Source organism: Scyliorhinus canicula, chromosome 15, assembly GCF_902713615.1.
Source record: "Scyliorhinus canicula chromosome 15, sScyCan1.1, whole genome shotgun sequence".
NCBI lineage: Eukaryota > Metazoa > Chordata > Chondrichthyes > Carcharhiniformes > Scyliorhinidae > Scyliorhinus > Scyliorhinus canicula.
Genome location: NC_052160.1, coordinates 19616642 through 19636842, shown reverse-complemented (window position 1 = coordinate 19636842; position 20201 = coordinate 19616642). Strand labels below are relative to the sequence as shown.

The window sequence follows — 20201 nt, the reverse complement described above, 5'->3', positions numbered from 1 at the left end:
GAGGGAACAAAATGTAACATCTCCAAATTTTCAGATGTTACCGCATTGGGTGGGAGGGTGAGCTGTGAGGAGGATGCAAAGATCTTTCAGGATGATTTGGACAAGTTGAGTGATTCGGCAAATGAATGGCAGACACAGTACAATTTGGATAAATGCGAGGTTTTCCACTTTGGTCGCAAAAACAGGAAGGCAGATTATTATCTGAATGGCCATAAATTAGGAGAGGGGAATGTGCAATGAGACCTTGGTGTCCTCGAACACCAGTCGCTGAAGGTAAGCATGCAGGAGGTAGTAAAGAAGGCAAATGGTATGTTGGCCTTCATAGCACGAGGAATCATGTACAGGAGCACGGATATCTTACTGCAATTACACAGGGCCTTGGTGAGGCCGCGCGTGGAATATTGTGTGCGGTTTTGGTCTCCTTATCTGAGGAAGAATGTTCTTGCTCTCGAGGGAGTGCAGAGAAAATTTACCAGACTGATTCCTGGGGTGGCAGGACGGACGTATGAGGAGAGATTGAGTCGATTAGGATTGTGTTCGCTGGTTTTCAGAAGAACGAGGGGGCAATCTCATAAAAGTCTCTAAAATTTGAACAGTACTAGACAGGGTAGATGCAAGAAGAATGTTCCTAATGGTGGGAGTGTCCATAACCAGGGGTCATAATCTGAGGATACAGGGTAGACCATTTAGGATAGAGATGAGAAATTTCTTCTAGAGAGTGGTGAACCTGTGGAATTCGTTACCACAGAAAGTAGTTGAGGCCAAAACATTGTGTGTTTTCAAGAAGCAGTTAGATATAGCACTTGGGATGAAGGGGATCAAAGAAAAGGGGAGGGGGGAGCAGGAACAGGTTACTGATTTGGATGATCAGCCATGATCATGATGAATGGTGGAGCAGGCTCAAAGGGCTGAATTGCCTTCTCCTGCTCCTATTTTCTATTTTTCTTTGTAAAATGTCTTCATAATGAAACAAGTTGTAATTTTGATATAAATAATGAACAAAATTGTCCCCAAAGGAGAAAGTGTATCAATAAATCTCATTATAATGTGTTGTCTTTCTGCAGAGACCATGAGGGCAGCTGTGATTACCGGCCAGTTCGTTGTCCTAACAACCCAAACTGTCCACCGCTCTTAAAAATGAATCTTGACGCTCATCTGAAAGAATGTGAACATATCAAATGTCCCCACTCCAAGTATGGGTGAGTAGTAATATCTTTGCAGTCTGTCACCCTGGGGCCAGTTAGCCTTGTTGGCTAGATGGCTAACGTGTGTTTGAGAATAATACCAACAGATTTCAGTTAAGACAGATGTGGGACCTGCCTTCTTGCTTGCACTGTGTTTGATGTGGAGTGCTGGTACCCCTCAAGCTGTATAATTGTTGAAGCTTTTCATCTTGCACTCATCAGGATAATTGCAAGAATACCAACGTTAGGAAACAACAACTTTATACCGTATGAGAAGAGAGTGTTGATTGATTGGCCAGCACACTGAGGATTATTTAGCATATGTTGTCTAATCACAGAATCACATCTAATGTTGGACACGCTGCATGTTGCAAGCATGGGCTGGCTGGGTGTGGTCTGTACTTTGCCTGTGCGAACAGCGAAAGAGACCTGCTGTTTGATACAATCGCCACTCTTTGGGAACCAGCTCAGGGTTACAAAACACAGTGTCCAACATTAGATATACGTTACCAAAAATAAATGTACCCATCTTTTGTCACATTTGCTATTTGTGCAGGCTTACTTTGTGCAAAAACCGTAGCTACCTTCACCTGCAACTAGATTTCAAAGTAATTAATTGCTTTGAAATATTTCTGAAAGATATTCTAAGATGCCTATAATTACACCTCCCTTTTCTTGATGTCTCGCTATTGTGTTTTTTTCTCCTTTTTTATTCATACTTTCCTGCAGTGGCTCTTTTTATTTCATAGAATATTGCAAAGTACAGCAGAGGAGAGCAGAACATCCATTTTTTCCTTTTTTAATTTGCTAATGTTAAAATTATTATGTAGTCACAACAAATTGTCTTAATAAATAGTAATTAGATAGATAAATACCAGCAAAAATAAGTGGGTTGTATTCTGTAAATGCACTAGACAGAGGCTAATGAATTGTTGACCTATAACTGATTTGCCTGTTATTTTTTCCCCTGCCTTTCTACCTCCTCCTGAATCAGATGCACGTTTGTTGGAAATCAGGACACCTATGAAGCTCACCTGGAGGTGTGCAAGTTTGAGGGTCTGAAGGAGTTCCTGCAGCAGACTGATGATCGCTTTCATGAAATGCAAGTAGGCCTGGCTCAAAAAGACCAGGAAATTGCCTTCCTTAGATCCATGCTTGGGAAGCTGTCGGAGAAACTTGACCAGCTGGAGAAGTCGCTGGAGCTAAAGTTCGGTATGTAAAACTGCGAGAAATCTTTAATACAACAAAACATAACTGAGGTAGATGCAAAGTTTTGAGTCCTGAAGAGTTACAAATGCTTTGAATCTTCACTAATTTGCTTTTGCAAATATTAATCAAGATGTCCAGTCTAATTCTAATTGCCTGGGCAGCCATTCCTAGCTCCTAATAGGCACTAATCCTGCATGAAAATTGAAAATCCCTTTTGAGCTGTCAAAGAACAGATCAAAAATAAGTGAAATTTCCTGTTTTCCGACGAGGAGGAGAAAGGCACATTAGAATAGACTGAAAACTAGCCAATTCCAAATGTTTTTTAAAAATAGAATTGAAATGCCACCCGCTGCCATGGTGGGATTTGAACCACTGTCCCCAGAGCAATAGCCTGGGACTCTGGACACTACCACTACTCCATTGTCTCCTATTGTAGCGGTAGGCCTGGATGCCGACAGCTTCTGGGCCACAAGGGACGCAGGGTCTTTAAGATCAAGATAAAATTGGAGGCACTTCCTCATAATAAGCGTCCCAATCTACATCCAGCGGATTGCACACGGTCAATATCAAATTGCCTCTTATTCAGACCAGAGGCGGGATTCTCCGACCCCCCGGCCGGGTCGGAGAATCGCCCGGGGCCGGCGTCAATCCCCCCCGCCGTGTCCCGAATTCTCCGCCACCCGAGATTTGGCAGGGGCGGGAATCGCGCAGCGCCGGTTGGTGGGCCCCCGCATCGATTCTCCGGCCCACGATGGGCCGAAGTCCCACCGCTGACAAGCCTCTCCCACCGGCGTGGATTAAACCACCTACTTTACCGGCGGGATTGGCGGCGTCGGTGGGCGCCGGGGTCCTGGGGGGGGGCGGGGGGGGGGGGGGCGATCTAACCTCGGGGGGTGCCCCCACGGTGGCCTGTCCCGCGATCGGACCGGTGCCGTGGGGGCACTCTTTTTCTTCCGCCTTCGCCGTGGTCTTCACCATGGCGGAGGTGGAAGAGACCCCCTCCCCTGCGCATGCGCCGGGATGACGTCAGCAGTCGCTGACTCTCCGGCGCAGGCGCGGACTTATGCCGGCCGGTGAAGTCCTTTCGGCCCCGGCTGGCGTGGCGCCAAAGGCCGTTCACGCCAGCCGGCCGAGTGGGAACCACTCCGGCGCGGGCCTAGCCCCTCAATGTGAGGGCTTGGCCTCTAAAGGTGCGGAGACTTCCCCATCTTTGGGGCGGCCCGACGCCGGAGTGATTCACGCCACTCCAACACGCCGGGACCCCCGCCTCGCCGGGTAAGGGAGAATCCCGGCCCAGGATCTTGTCAAATTCATTGGTATTCTGGTATTTTGGAAAACAAGCTTTTCGGTTACATTTATTGTGTCAGTAGCTTGTGAAAAGATACCTGTTGAAAACCAGGATGCATATTGAAAGTTGCAAGGCACATTCAGTACCCCGAGGGTTAACTGTCCCTTTAGATTAGAGCTTTTGCAATGAGCTGGCTACATGAAGTTTGTAACGGTTTATTATGGACTGTTGAATGTATTAATTATTTTGGACCGGGAATTGAAACTCATGGTATTCTATTGTTTCAGATGTTTTGGATGAGAACCAAAGTAAACTCAGTGAGGATCTAATGGAGTTCCGTAGAGATGCTTCAATGCTAAGTGTAAGATCTGTAAAGTTTTGTTTCTTAGATGTCCAGCTGTAACTCTGGTTCCAAATACTACTTTACTATTCAGATTTAAAATGTTGGTTCTCTTTCATGTGGCTGCAGCTCTTCAGTTTGCTTGCCTTTGTCAGACAATCTTTACTTATTTGTGATACATGTAAATGATATAGAAAGAATGTGGGGGATAATACCTAAGTTTGCGGTTGACACAAAGATTGGCAGGGTGGTTGGTAGTGAAGAAGAAGGTCTTAGATTGCAGGAAGCTACAGACAGATGGCTTGGTCAGATGGACATATCAGTGGCAGATGGAATTTAACTCTGAAATGTGTGAGGTGGTGCATTTTGGAAGGAGTAACAAGACAAGGGAGGACTCAATGAATGGCAGGACACTAAGAAGCTCAGAGGCCAGAGGGATCCTGGGGTGGTTGTCCAGAGATCCCTGAAGGCAGAAGGTCAGGCTAATAGGGTAGTTAAGAAGGCATAAGGGGCACTTGCCGTTATTAGTTGTGGCATAGATTACAAGAGCAGGGAGGTTATCTTGCAATTGTTCGAAACCTTGGTTAGGCCACAGTTGGAGTATTACGCAGTTCTGGTTGCCTCACTATAAGAAAAATGTGGTTGCACTGGAGAGGGTGCAGAGGAGATTCACCAGGATGTTGCTTGGAACGGAGCATTTGAGCTATGAAGAGAAGCTAGATAGTCTTGGCTTATTTTCTTTAGAGCAGAGAAGGCTGAGTGGTGACCTGACTGAGGGGTATGGATAGGGCGGATAGGAAGCAGCTGTTCCTCTTATTGAAGGGGCAATAATGAGGGGGTATAATTTTAAGGCAAGGGGTAGGACATTTGGAGGGATTTGAGGAAGTTCTTTTTCACTCAGAGGCTGGTGGGAGTCTGGAATGCACTGCCAGGGAGGGTAGTCGAGACAGAAAACCTCACAACCTTTAAAAAATGCTTGGATGAGCACTTGAAATGTCACATCATTCAAGGCTATGGGCAAAGTGCTGCAAAGTGGGATTAGTGTAGATTTAGTGTGGATTTTTTGGTGCGGCTTCAATGGGCCAAAGGGCCTCTTCTGTATTCTATGATTTGTGGGAAATGAGGATGTTTGTTTTCTGCACATTGTACAGATGGCACATCTGATAGTTTTGAGATTGCTGGCAGTAGTACACAGCAATGGAATTCAGAAACATGTTTACAGTATCACAGCAAAGCATGGAAAGATGTGAAACAGGACAGCTTGTGTTCAGCTCCAATTTCCTAAAATTGTCGAACAGCCTATACATAAATCTACGGGCACTTAAGTTTGTTCTTGGGAATTGGATATATTGTGATTTCATGTATTTAATCTTTTATTTTTTGGGCACAGCTATTAAATGCAGTTTCTTTACTTTCTCTGAACAACGGGCACAGTCGACCAGCTTGTTGCTCCTGATCTGGTCACATCACGAGGCCGTTAAATCGCGGAATGCCTCGCGAGATCTCGTGAGACGCCGCAATCTGGATCTCGCCCTCGCTGGGTGAGATTCAGATTTAAATATTTAAGCGAGCCATTAAGCCCATTTAAATATGTCGGCACCCAATTCACCCGAGGCCCTGGAACAAATACCCATGTCTGGGAGCCTCACCATGGCGCCGTTTAGCACTTGTCCACACAAACTTTGGAGCAGTCATAAGGGGGAAGGTCTCCCAAGCCATCAGAGACCCCCAAGTGTTTGGGTTCTGGGCAGGGTGTTACCCTGGCACTCCTGATACCTAGGCACCTTGGCACTGCCACCTTGGGTGTCCAGGTGGTGTTGCCCATGCCAGGAATTGGGCCAGGCTTCCCTGCACTTAAGAGGTGGAGTGAGGGGGGCTCGAGGACCCCCTAAGAGGTAAGTTGGGCCGGGGATGGGGGGGCTCGGTGGGGCATTCCTGACCGAGGCCAGTAAAAAAAACAAGAGTCTTGTTTATAAGCGGGGTCGCTCTCGATGCTGTAGGCACCAAGAAAGACCCTGCTATACACGCCCAAAGAAGAATCTTTTTTTGCCCGTTAAATCACACCCAACGGCCGCGATTCTCCGCAACCACGATGGGATCCCGCACTTCCCGCTATTCCCCCCCCCAAATGATGTGTCCGGTCGGAGAAACGCGGGCCGCCGTTTTTGACGGCGGCCCGCGATTCTCCGACCCGGATGGGCCGAGCGGCCTGCCGTTCCAGACCTGTTCACGACGGCGGCGGCCACACCTGGTCACTGCCGTCGTGAACATGGCGCGCCAGGTAAGTGTGGGGCCTAGGGGGGTCGGATCGGGGATCAAGCACCACGACCATGCTCGGGAGAGGACTGGCCCACGATCGGTGCCCACCAATCGTCGGGCCAGCGTCTCAAGGGGACGCACTCTTTCCCCTCCGCCGCCCCGCAAGATCAAGCCGCCACGTCTTGCAGTGAGGAAACAGGGTCTGTATTCTCTAGCATTTAGAAGACGGAGAGGTGAACTTGTTGAAGGGTATTTTGCAATAACAGTTCAAACTGGAGAACTGAGATTTTTTTAAATTTTAGAAACATCAATTCAAAATGTTAGTGGGCTTCAGTATAGTTTGGAGACGCACAAAAATATGACTCAATTTCCTTAACTCACGAAAATGATTTTTAAAAAAATATAAAAACTGTAATATGCCAGAATGCTAATGCAATATGCTGTTGAGTAACTTGATAGTAACACAAATTTTATTATATTATAGGATGAACTTTCACACATCAATGCCAGGTTAAACATGGGAATCCTGGGCTGTAAGTACTTTTCTAAATAATACAATCCATGCTTCCTTTCAGAGTACAGACCATTGCAAAAGTAATTTCTGTGCACTTAATGCTGAATAATGTGACATGGATCTGCAGAGGAAGTCCAGTAATTTCCTAATGAAAATAATTGCAATATGGTTGTTTTGAACAAAGAATATGCTATCAACCTCCATTATTCTTGCAACCCAGTTGCTAATATTACTTCATTTCTGTTTTCAGCCTATGACCCTCAGCAAATATTTAAGTGCAAGGGTACCTTTGTGGGCCACCAGGGTCCAGTTTGGTGTTTATGTGTCCACTCTACCGGCGACCTGCTGTTCAGTGGCTCTTCAGATAAAACTATCAAGGTGTGTTTTCGAACAAATGTTAGAAACGGAGTACTTTAGGTCGCATTGTCTCTCCACAAATTACCTCAACAAAATAAAAATGTATCTTAATTTTTCACCATCCTGTCCTCACACTCTATGGATATAATTTGGGAAACTGTATTTCTAATAATTTGGTGTGTATCCTATTCTGTTGCACTGTCTCAGCCCTACACCTTTCCTCAATCCACTGCTTTGGTACATCTCCCATAATTCTAAAGCTGACTCAAAATAATTGTTCACAACCAAGCTGTATCGTTTCAATTATTGTTCAATGTCAATGGAGCAACTTGGGACATTTTCCATAGTGAAGATACAGTAGTTGCTATCTGTCAACTTGGTGAATTTAAAATTGTCACAAATTTAAATTATTGAGTTCCTTCTTAGTTTGTAGCTCTCTTGAGTGCTCCAAATTGCTTAACTTCGATAACTTAAAAAAGTTTCTTTGAAGCCTATCATCTAATGTACTTTTTCTAACATCAAACTCCTGAAAAAGTACACCAAAAGCTATGCTTCAATACTTTCAGTTTTACATTTTAACAGAAAATACTAATTTCATAAAATTATCAAATCTTAACTACATAGACTTTACAAGTATTCAGTGAGGAAATGAAATTATGCTGTAAGTGGGTGCCTTTAACGTTGAACATGTCTCAAGTTGCTTCACAAAGGAGGAAAGGATGTGGAACAATATTTGAAATGACTCATGAAATTGCTTTCTCAGCTATTTTATGATCTATTAATGTGTTTAAACATGTTAGCAGTTTTGTTAAAATTGCAGACAAAAGTTCTTATGAGCATTCATATGTTAATGCTGCACAGCAAATTTTTAGCCCTTGTGTTGAGTGGAGAGCTTATAATGGCTGTTGAGTTTTGAGGACTAATTTGTAATTTATATTGCTAAAATGAAGTCTCCATCAGAATTAAAGGCTGACAATAGATGTTTGACACCTGTTTTAGGTATGGGATACCTGTACCACATACAAATGCCAGAAGACTCTCGAAGGACACGATGGTATAGTCTTAGCTCTGTGCATTCAAGGGTACGTCATTCTGTAGCAAAGTTTTCACCAACCAGTTTGAAGAATAAACCTTTTTAAAAAAAATTCCAATTAAGGACCAATTTAGCGTGACCAATCCACCTACCCTGCACATCTTTGGGTTGTGGGGGTGAGACCCATGCATACACAGGGAAAAGATGCAAATTCCACATGGGCTGTGAGGAAACCCGGGTCCTTGGTGCCATGAGGCAGCAGTGCTAACCACTGTGCCGCCCAGTGAAGAATAAACCTGTCCTCACTTGGTTTATTCCTGCCTATCCATTCTTTTGTCTTGCTTTTCCCAGACTTTTCCTTTGGACTTCCACAAGGATCTATCCTTGCTAGCTCCTATTTCTCATCTGCACGGTACCCCATGCTTGTATCATCCAGAAACATAGCATCAGGTTCCTATGTATGCTGTGGCACTTGGTTCCCCCTCACTGTCACCTCTCTGGGCTGCTCCATTGCCCCTGATTTGTCATGCTGCTTGTCCAACATGCAGAATGCAATTGTCTCAAATTAAATATTGGGGAGACCAAAATCAACTAATCCCATTCCCAGCTCATATGCCGAAATACTTTACCCGAGCATTTCATCCCACCCTGGATCGAGTTGTAACGAGAAATCGAAGGCTGCCTCGCCAATGTAACTGGTTGGGCCACGTAAAATTGTTTTTGGTTGATTCCTTAATGGGCTTAATTGCCTGCTTAATTGTCAGTGGGCGCAGTCCTGATTCCTGAGCAAACCTGCCAACTAAAATATCGCTAGATTTCATATTCCAGGACAGACCCACATCCATTCAAATAACATAAACTCTGGCCTCAGTTTTCTAATACATGTGACTCTTCAAATTAAAAAATGTACGATCAAATTTCTTCTTAATTTTGATTTACAGGAACAAGTTGTACAGTGGCTCTGCAGATTGCACAATAATTGTAAGTTTACTAATAGAAATTACTGTAAAAATCTATAAATTGCACAACTGAATTTGTGAAAGATGTAATTACAAATGTTACGCTTCTGGGTTTTTATAAATGTTTGTTCATATGCATGATTGGCTCTGTGCTTATATTCGAGTCGATGTGTTTTACCCTTTTGAATTGTTCCTTCCTCAGGTTTGGGATATTCCAGCTTTGCAAAAAGTCAATACCATTAGAGCGCATGACAATCCGGTTTGCACTTTGGTATCGTCACACAATATGCTATTCAGTGGCTCACTCAAAGCTATTAAGGTAGTTAATCTATTTCAGGTAGTGGCCTCAACTCTTGAATGTTAGTTAATTCAGCATTGTCCTTTGTTTTTGTACATCATAACCAGTTACATTTTGATAAATCCTGCTCTTTCTGAAAGATCAGATGATTTCCTATAAATGATCTGTACCAATACTGTAATGGGCACTACAAAAGTAGAATATATCCATTACCTTGGCAGTTTTCCATTTTTATTAACTTGTTTTAATGTGATTCCCTCCTAAGGTTTGGGACATTGTGAGCACAGATCTAAATCTGAAGAAAGAGCTCACCGGTTTGAATCACTGGGTGCGTGCGCTGGTGGCCTCTCAAAATCACCTTTACAGTGGATCCTACCAGACAATCAAGGTTAGCTTTCTTCATTTTTGCACATAAATAAAGTTTTCACCTTTTGATATTCTCCTTTCATAAGATGAATCGTCCTAAAAGAAACCAATTAAAGATGCATTCGTAGATATATAGTGAGTTCCCTGTGTAAGTTGTGCGAATAAAATAATCTGAAGCTTTTTAAATAATGGGTAAGCTTTATAAAATGGCAGCTACTGCCTTGATATCTGTGGCTTTTGTTCCACACTGGTACTTAGAGTAGACAATAGGCATTTAAATTCTTTGAAATTTCTAATGTTAATTAACTTAATCTTTGCGAGAGCTCATTAATGGAACATATTAGTATTTTCCCTTGTTCTATAATAGAGAGAGCCTCCACGTTTCATAGTGGTAGAAGATCCAATTTTTAATTTAGAGAGTCTGGTGTGTAATTATTTATTGTATTTTAATATCTATAGCAGAACTAAACGGCTTGGGATTTTGTTCTTTGGAAGCTATGGTGGGGAAAAGTTGCAAGTGTGCAGTGCCTGTGGACTTGGTATCAATCGTTACATTTGGTAGTTACAAGTCTGAAATTGGCTCCTAAAAGCTTACTAAACATGTATAACTTACACTGTATTTTTCTATCCGATGTTCCTTGCTTACAAATTACTTGGGAAATATCTGCACATGCACTCCTGTTCCCGAGTCCTCCTTTAACAGCAGTCTTTGTAAATTGCCAATGCTGTACGTCATACCCATAAACCCAAATACTGGCCCTGTAACCATGGCAATAATTGTATAACTCTTAACAGATGCAGCACTGTTCAATTTTTCCACTAGTATGATTTGTGATGATGGGGATACTCCATGGAAATTACTATTTAAAAGGCCTCACCCTGATCAGAATTAGACACAAACCTTAAAACCCACTTCGAAGACCTACTTCATAATTTTTTATGACTTTTTTTGTTGTGTATTGTTTCATAATTGTATTGCATAGCTACGGAAATTCCCTTACTTGCAGATGAATAGCCTATTTGGAAGCTGGAAAAGCCACCTAGTGTTAAAAGGGGTTAGCCCATGTGGGATATATAGCATATGTTCTACAGCATATTTCCTCATTTAGCATGTATGAATTGTAATGAGAGGAGTTGAGTTCCATGCCTGCTGACTGTATGAGTGCTTTGTGTTCACTTGTACTGTGAAATACATCAAATAATAGTCAAACGTAGATCAGACGTTTCATTCTTTTGAAAGTACAATATGTCATTAATTAGTAATACTGCTAAGATTTAATCAGCTGCTGACATAAATCCTATGGGTTCCTTACGTTATTCACAGAAATAATTTACATTACCCTCCCTAAAAGGATGATAACTAGAGTCATTTGCTTAAGACCATAAGGATATGTAATTAAGTAAACTTTGCTTGTTGAAGGTTTGTGTTTTAAAAAAATATTAACAGCCTTTTTTACTCTTAACTATACATCTGAATTTCATTTGCAGATCTGGGATATAAGAACCCTCGAGTGTGTGCATGTGCTGCAAACGTCTGGTGGTAGTGTGTACTCCATCGCAGTTACTAATCACCACATTGTGTGTGGAACCTACGAAAATCTCATCCATGTAAGTATTATTCTTCCCACAAGAGTAACGTTTTTTAAAAAAAGGTATTTTATTCCAAACTTATATGAAAAGCTACAACACATAATAAATTCGGGGAACAAACTTCCCAACACATGACTCTCTCGTTTGTACAAATTTGTCCCCTTTTTTGCCCTCAGTCACGCACCCCCCCGCGCACGACGAACAAATCTTCAAACACGATCACGGATATTTCCCACCTTGCCTCGAAAGTCTACGCTGAATCCCTTAACTTGTATTTGATGTTTTCCAGCCGAAGAAAGTCATATAAGTCACCCAGCCAGGCTGCTACCCCTGGTGGCGTTGCCGACCGCTACGCAAATAAGATTCGTCGCCAGGCAATCAGAGAGGCAAAGGCCACAACGTTGTCCTTCCTCCCCTCCATCAGCTCCGGCTTCTTTGATATCCCAAATATCAGCACCGAAGGGTCTGGCCTAATCTCCTCCTGCACTATCCTTGCTAGCGCCTCAAACACTCCCGCCCAGAATCTCTCCAACTTTTCGCAGCCCCAGAACATATGTTCGTGGTTTGCTGGTCCCCGCCCACACTTTTCACACTTGGCTGCCACTCCCTGAAAGAACCCATTAATTCTTGCCCGCGTCATATGTACCCTGAGTGCAAACTGTGTCAGTCTCATCCTTGTGCACGAGGAGGTCATATTTACCATTTGTAGCACCTCATTCCATGCTCCCCAGTTTATCTAAGAGTAACTTTATTACAGTGCACTACAATTACTCTTTTCATAGGTATGGGATATAGAATCTAAAGAACAGGTTCGAACACTGACTGGCCATGTGGGCACAGTATATGCACTAGCTGTGATTTCAACGCCAGACCAGACCAAAGTCTTCAGTGCATCTTATGACCGATCACTTAGGGTAAGTTAACAGTTTCACATGAAACTGTAAATAACAGAGACAAGTTGATGCATTTCCTGACATCTCAATCTTGCTACTGCCAACAATCTTGCGACTCATACCATTGTGTAGTTGAACAATGTACTTGCGTGAAGCATTTGCACCGCTAACAATAACCAAAGGCACATAGAAAATAACAAATCAGCATGACTACATACTGATGTGGGAGAATGTTTGTAATCCTGTGTTGTAGATGCTAGCTGCAAGCACATTTTATTTCCCTGTAACAAGCAGTAGTATGTTCTCCCAGTGATGTGCACCTGTGTTCTGTTGGATCAAGTTCACATTTGAGGTTTGATATCCCCTGAAACCTTTAATTATGCAACTGCCTCCCAATGCTTTTCCAATTATTCTTTAGGCTCATGCTCTCAAGTGCTAATCAAACAAAGGCCTGTGCTCGGGGTTTAACAGAGATTTAGTCAGCTGCAGACCTTTAAATGGTGCAACATATATTTCAGAGCTTTAGTAAGGGTTGCCTTCTCTATTCATGCACAAGCATGTTCTGCCAATCAGTAAGATCATGGCTGATCTGCTCCTGGCCTCAAGTAAACTTTCCTGTCTGTTCATAACTTTTGACACCTTCATAGTTCAAAAATGTGTCTATCTCAGCCTTGAATATATATTCAATGAGTCAGCTTCCACAGCTCTCTGGCATAGAGAATTCCAGAGGTTTTATGATCCGCCTGAGTGAAGAGATTCCTCCACATCTCCATTATTAATGGATGACCTCTTATTCTGAAACTATGCTCCCTAGTTCAAAAATAAAAACAAAGGTCTAGCGGTATCTGTGCAGAGAGAGAAAAAAACGAGGGTGGGATTTTCCTGCCCCGCCCGTTGCTGGGATCACCTGGTCCCGGCAAAAGTCAATATCATTCTGGCTAGGGCAGCACGGTGGCCTAGTGGTTAGCACAACCGCCTCACGGCGCTGAGGTCCCAGGTTCGATCCCGGCTCTGGGTCACTGTCCGTGTGGAGTTTGCACATTCTCCCCGTGTCTGCGTGGGTTTCGCCCCCACAACCCAAAAATGTGCAGAGTAGGTAGATTGGCCACGCTGAATTGCCCCTTAATTGGAAAAAATAATTGGGTAATCCAAATTTAAAAAAAAAAAAAAAAATATCATTCTGGCTGGGCTGCCAAATTTCCCACAACGAATCCCGCCTTGGCAGGGCCGGAAAATGCCATTTCAAATCGAATAACTCTTCTTCGGAACTGGTCTTCTCTCCAGTTCTAAATTCCCCCACAATGGGAAACATACTCAGCATCTAGCCTGTCAAGCCACGCATGAACATGTATGTTTCAATAAGATCCCCACTTATTCTTCTAGACATCCAGTGAGCATTGGCCCAACCTGCTCAAACTTTCCTTATAAGACAGCACTTTCAACTGGGGATCAAGTTAGTGAACCTTATCTGAACTGCATTGAATGCAAGCATATTCCTCCCTAAATAAGGAGATCAAAACTGTATGCAGTGAGTGGCCTACTAATGCCCTGTACAGTGTAGCAAGACCTCCATTCTTTTAAACTCCATCCCCCTTGGAGTGAAGGCCAACATTCCATTTTCCTTCCTAAACGCTTTCTATACTTGGATGCTACCTTGTTGTGTTTTATGTATAAGGACACCCAGTACTACAGCATTTGCTAGTCTCTCTCCATTGAAGTAATATTATGTTTTCACATAGAAATTACAATGCAAAAGGTACAGTGCAGTTTTATATTCCTCCTACTGAAGTGGACAAACTCACATTTTTCGACATAATACTCCATCTGCCAAAATTTTGCTCATTCACTTAACCTATCCATATCTCTCTATAGACTTTGTTTCCTCCTCACAACTTGCTTTCTCACCTATTTATATATCGTCAGCAAATTTGGCTACAATACACTTGGCCCCATCATCTAAGTCATTGATATAGATTGTAAATAGTTTTGATGTATTTCAATAATTGTTAGCAAGTTTGATCTTATAAGCACTGTATTTGGAATAGCAAAATTTATCTTTTTATTCTTTCCTATGTGTTCAAAGTGCCACCATGTTTTTAAACTAACCACAGGTATGTATTATGTAGATGTGTTCATGACGTTCTAGGTTCTTTAGAATGTAGCACTGTTTCTAGTCCTCATGTCCATAATTATAATTTGGTCTAGGTTTGGAGTATGGATAACATGATCTGTACACAGACATTGCTCCGTCACCAAGGCAGTGTTACTGCCCTTGCTGTGTCCAGAGGGCGGCTCTTCTCGGGTGCAGTGGACAGCACAGTTAAAGTAAGCAACCTTAGTTTATTTTGCAAAATGCAACGGCAAACTGTTAATGCTGGAAACATTAAATTTAAAGTAAAACAAAATGCCGGAAATATACCTCCGATCAGTCAACATCTGTAAAGAGGTAAGACAGCATGACATTTCAAATATATACATCCAAAATACCTTAACTTGTCTTCTCTCTTTATACACGATGACTGAACAATGTGTATTTTCCAGTTTTATTCTAGTTGGCATTTGTTTATGGTATTTCATTTCGAAATGTTGAGGTTAAGTGTATTTATTATTAGGGCTTTTCATTAACAGCAGCTGCTCAAAACGATTTATGCTGTTGGGGAGTGGGTGGAGGGAATATTATATCAACTGAAGTTAGAGAAGCAGAAGAGATACTTGACTAGAAAGATTTTTGAAGCTGAGAGAGATATAGCAATTCAGAGAGGCTTAAGAGAATTCCACGGTGAGGGTGTGTGTGGGCTTGAGGCTCTGCAATGAATGTTGGAGAGAAGAGCAGGGATAACAGGGTGTGCACCAGCCAGAAAACTACGGGATGCAGAGACGAAGGAGGTTGTAATCTTTGACACGGTCATGGCAGCATTTGTGAACTAACTGCTGATCCCAGGACACGCCGCTGTGGCCCAGCCAACTTTCGTGTGGAAGAATCTCCTGGTATTCATGTTACACGTGGGCATGGCTGAGATTAATGACATTGGGCCATCAGGTTGAGAACTTCTTCCTGACCAGATACTGATCCATTCCACTGGAGCTGCCAGTGCACAGTCAACTGCAGCACGTCTATGTTGCATAAGGCTGGATCTGTAAGTCAGTGTTTAAGCACAATTTTGGAACCTGAATGTTACCTGGAGCTTGTTTTGTTTTTGAATGTTTGGACATTTTAAAATGAACCAAAATAATTTCCATAGAGGACACGACACTTGCTGAATTTTGTTTTGCTGGAGGCACATTAATACTTTCATTGTTTTTTCCCTTCCAGGTCTGGACCTGTTAGGACACGAGGTTTCATTAAATGACTGGAACGTTCTCTGTGACTTGCCTTTATGGATTTTTTTTTTTGGAATGGAAATAATGCCACTGCAATTTGGCTGCCACAACGCAATCTGTTCTAAGATTGCTGTCCAATTTCGAGACTGACCAGCATGGCGTGCTTTCTGCAGCAGTGGAAGCCACAGTTCTAGATTTATAATGAAGTTTCAACATTGTCAGTTCAATAGAATTAACAATGTTTTTAAGGAATTGATTGGAGATGGTGAAGAAGAGCACAAACTGAAATACACACCAATGGAATGGCTTTGAAAAGCATTATGGGGTTAAGCATTTTGTGTGTGTGTGTGTGGAAATTACTGGAAAATGTTCTGTATTTCACTGACTCTTCAGTGACAGAAATTGTATACTGCAGCTTTGTAGGTGACTGTATCTTCCATTAGTCTGGCAGTCTCTACATGTTATTTTATATTGATTTAGCCCACACACATGCACACACACATACCATTTCCTGGTAATTAAAATATTCAACCCATGTATTAGCTCACCTTAATTTGATCTGTGTTTACTTTTCCAAAAACAATTTGTAACATAGTATGGTCGGCGGATATTGAAGTTGTGATCCTTTTACCTTCTGAATGCCGCCTTGAAAGAATTATAGTGAAATAGCTGTAATGAGGTACGATTTCTCCATCACTGCTTCCTCAAAGGCAAATTCTGTATTCCAAAGTTCTACTTTTGCCAATATATGTGTGGCTGAGACATACCAGCAATTTCACATTGAAAGTAATATCTACTGCTGCTAAATTTTGACTTCTGTTTATAGCGGTTTATAAAATATCATTGCATAATTACTCTAATAATGGATTAGCAAAGCTTTAAAATCAGACTGTTCGAAAACAAGCTTACCCCAATCAGTGTTGTACAATTATTGATCTTTGACATGCAGTATATGGATTTTTAAGAGGATGATTAAATAGATGTGAATAGAATTATGGGACCTTCTGAAGAAAATTAAGTTCCCGTTATGTCATTTTCAGTATACACAGTCTTCCTGCTTTCCCCCCCATTTCTCTCCCCTCCTCACAGGGCTTCTCTGAAGATTTGCTGAGTAAATGGACAGCAAGGTGTTGTACTGAGTTACATTATCTGGGAAGTTCTCTGGTTTAATCCCTGATATGGTCAGCCAGGGTAACAGTGAGGGTGCTACACTTGACCTCTGCCTTGTTTAGCTCGAAGAGGTCAAAATTATCCAGGGTTCTAACTCATCATTGTCGTGCAATGATCTTTGTTGAAAGCATGCAGCATATGGATTTTGGGTCAAGCTGCCAGTTGTCGACTTGTGAGGCGTTCTGGCACGTGGTCTGAGTTGCTGACTTATGAGAAGGACACAACAGAGAATTAATTGTTAGTGGGGGTGGCGGAGTTAGTTGTTGTGGACACTGTTTCCCAGTCACATGCTGCAGAGGTTAGCAAGATTGGATGAGGATATATTATGCAATGCCTGCAAGGTAATGACTTCCCTTCCACTGAGAAGAGTTTTGGAAATGACATTCAATGTGAATTATGTGTTTGTGTCCAAAGCTTTGCCTCTTTTCCAACTCAAGAAAACGCTTGCATTTTCCATTTGAGTGCACATGAAGATGTAGTTAACAACTATATCATAATGCTATATGGATCCAATGCATTTTCTAATGAAGTGAATAGCATCCATATAAATATTTGTCTTCATAAGTGGCTTCAGCTATGTGGTTCAAGATTTTAAAAACTAAAAGTTAGAACCTGTCCTAGAAATTATTAAACAATTCTACTTGTTTAGCTACTCTATAATATAGTCTGCGTCTAATCAGATGGCCTTTGGCAGAAAAGACTTCAATTAGAAAATGTTTGACATATATAGATTTTACCTGAGTAAAGATCCATCACATAAGAAACGGTAGTATATATTTGAATAGATCAAATATTTCGATATGAGTTACTTATAAAATTATAGATACCATGTGCTTTGAGATTGTGAATGGAAGTCAATATTCAATAATGAAACGTGACTGAATGTTGAATGTTTTAAACTGTGTATATATATATGAGAATTACAGGTAGACATTTGCAGATCACAATGCAAACATATATTTCAACACAGTGAAGAATAGTATTTACAGTGAGAATATTTGGTTGTCAAATTAGCCTGTTTTCAAAGATTGTTTTTACTAATGTAACAAGTGCCTAATTTTTAGAATCCAGCTGTACTGCATTTAATTCTTAAAACACCACTCACTGGTTGTGCTGACCATTCTCCACTTGTTTTTTTCATTCATGAGGTGTGGGCATTGCTATCAAGGCCAGCATTTATTGCCCATTCCTAATTTCCATTGACAAAGTGGTGAGCTGCCTTCTTGAACCACTACAGTCCGTATGGTGATGGTACTCTGACAGTGCAGTTCAGTAGGGAGTTTCAGGATTTTGACCCAGGATAAAGATCAATGTGTTGACATACTTCCAAAATGCATCCTAAGTGGGAGATTTAAAAAAATTAGTCTCCAGAAGTTGAAAGTGAGAGGTAACCGACAGCTGCAACCAAGTAACTCCCATTGTCATAGCACCATAAACCTGTTTGTTTAACTGACTGATCTCCTTCCTGTTGAAGAGGGCTGATTTGATGTTGACTTGCCAATGGGAAGTTCTGCATTGCATGCACACATGCTTAGCATGGATGTACTTTGTATTGAAATAGAGAATGTCTGTTTTAAATGGCTAATTTTTAAAGCATAATTGTCTTGAAGAATGAACAGTTGGAAATAAAGCAGAAGAGGAAGACCATGGTACGTTTTGCATGCCTTGTGTTGTTACGTATTTTGTAGAAGAACTGTCCAGAAATGCCTTATTTGTTTCGTTCAGGAGTTCAGTAATTGAAAGCCAGACCATCATATGTTAGGAAAGCAGCTTGATCTGTTGGTTCAGGATATCTCTGAGGGTTATGATTGGTAGGTAAAGTAATTTGCTGCAGTCTTGTCAAGTGCTTACCTGATCGAGACATAGATTATAAGTTGCCACTCTTAATTCACTGCTTTATATCGACATCCTTATCATAGCAGAGCCCTGGTCTAAACAGAACACTGTGTGGCTGATCAGTAATGCATTTATCAAGATTCCATTATAAGTGACAAGGCCCGAGGCGGGGTATTGTAACCATGAAGCATCGCAACTGTGAACTGTTGCAAGTGGATAGCGTATGTTCATCCATTTAGCTGCTGCTTTAAGCACCTGGTACCCACTAACCTAAAGAAATAACCAAAGCTCTCTTCAGTTATTTTGCACCTGTATTGTATTGAAAAGATTATGAAACTCTACTAATGGAACTGATGTATCACGTGACTGTAGATTTTTATCATTTTGTTAAAAGATTTACAACAATAAATCTTCCTCCCTAATTTTTGTGTGTTTACTTCAATCTCTTAATGGATTACAACTAGAATAGTTCCCTGTAAGGTTTTGTGGTAATTGTTTTTTATCAGGACGTCACGGTGGAGCTAGCAAGAAGGCGGGTGGCCTTTAACAGGGCGAAGCCAGTGATTTACAAGAGGGATGTGCGGTTCAGGGTGAAGCTGACTCCGGCGAAGCTGAGAGTTACGGAGAACTCCAAGGACCATTTCTTTGAGACGGCGGAGGAGGCGGAAGCTGAAGGACTGGGACTGAACCAAATGGCATTCCTCTTACAGATATTCAGACTAATGCACTCGTCTTTTCACCATTATTGGCTAGGTGCATTATTCTATTAAATTGGAAGCAGTCTCGCTCTCTTTTACTAATTGAATACGTGGTCTTAAGTTTGAAATTCTGCACAAGAATAAGAGGCTCCACTGACCAATTTAATGTGGTTTGTCCTAAAATATTTTGAGGAACAGCTCACTACTTTCGTACAATTGATCCTAATTTTTTTTTTCCATTCATTTTTTATTTTTTTTAAATAAATTTAGATTACTCAATTTTTTTTTCCAATTAAGGGGCAATTTAGTGTGGCCAATCAACCTACTCTGCACATTTTTGGGTTGTGGGGGCGAAACCCACGCAGACACGGGGAGAATGTGCAAACTCCACACGGACAGTGACCCAGAGCCGGGATCGAACCTGGGACCTCAGCGCCGTGAGGCGGTTGTGCTAACCACTAGGCCACCGTGCTGCCCTTTTTCCATTCATGGGACGTGGGCATCACTGGCTGTGCCAGCATTTATTACCCATCCCTAATTGCCCTTCAGAGGGCAGTTAAGAGTCAATAATGTTGCTGTGAGTCTGAAGTCACATGTGCACCAGACCAGGTAAGGATGGCAAATTTCCTTCCCTAAAGGACATTATTTTTTTATAATCTTTATTGTCACAAGTAGGCTAACATTAACACTGCAATGAAGTTACAGTGAAAAGCCCCTAGTCGCCACATTCCGGCGCCTGTTCGGGTACACAGAGGGCGAATTCAGAAGGTCCAAATTACCTAATAGCATATATTTCAGGACTTATGGGAGGAAGAAACCCACGCAGAGACGGGGAGATCGTGCAGACTCTGCACAGACAGTGAATCGAATCGAACCCGGGTCCCTG

General features: G+C 42.0%; 1 protein-coding gene across 5 annotated transcripts in view; it reads left to right on the top strand.

Moving 5' to 3' along the window:
- Positions 1-19039, top strand: part of traf7 (TNF receptor-associated factor 7) — an 88659-nt gene extending 69620 nt beyond the window's left edge. For 4 of the 5 annotated variants that reach the window (XM_038819444.1, XM_038819447.1, XM_038819448.1 and 1 more), the window contains 13 exons: positions 1065-1199; positions 2179-2396; positions 3969-4042; positions 6765-6813; positions 7045-7172; positions 8151-8233; positions 9126-9165; positions 9346-9462; positions 9707-9829; positions 11296-11415; positions 12180-12311; positions 14496-14615; positions 15604-19039. In XM_038819444.1, coding sequence (XP_038675372.1) covers positions 1065-1199; positions 2179-2396; positions 3969-4042; positions 6765-6813; positions 7045-7172; positions 8151-8233; positions 9126-9165; positions 9346-9462; positions 9707-9829; positions 11296-11415; positions 12180-12311; positions 14496-14615; positions 15604-15618 — 1354 coding nt within the window. In that variant the 3' untranslated portion in view covers positions 15619-19039. Of the gene's footprint in view, positions 1-1064; positions 1200-2178; positions 2397-3968; positions 4043-6764; positions 6814-7044; positions 7173-8150; positions 8234-9125; positions 9166-9345; positions 9463-9706; positions 9830-11295; positions 11416-12179; positions 12312-14373; positions 14470-14495; positions 14616-15603 lie in introns of those variants that run through there. The other variant, XM_038819446.1, reaches the window with a different exon arrangement.
- Positions 19040-20201: the final 1162 nt, after the last annotated feature.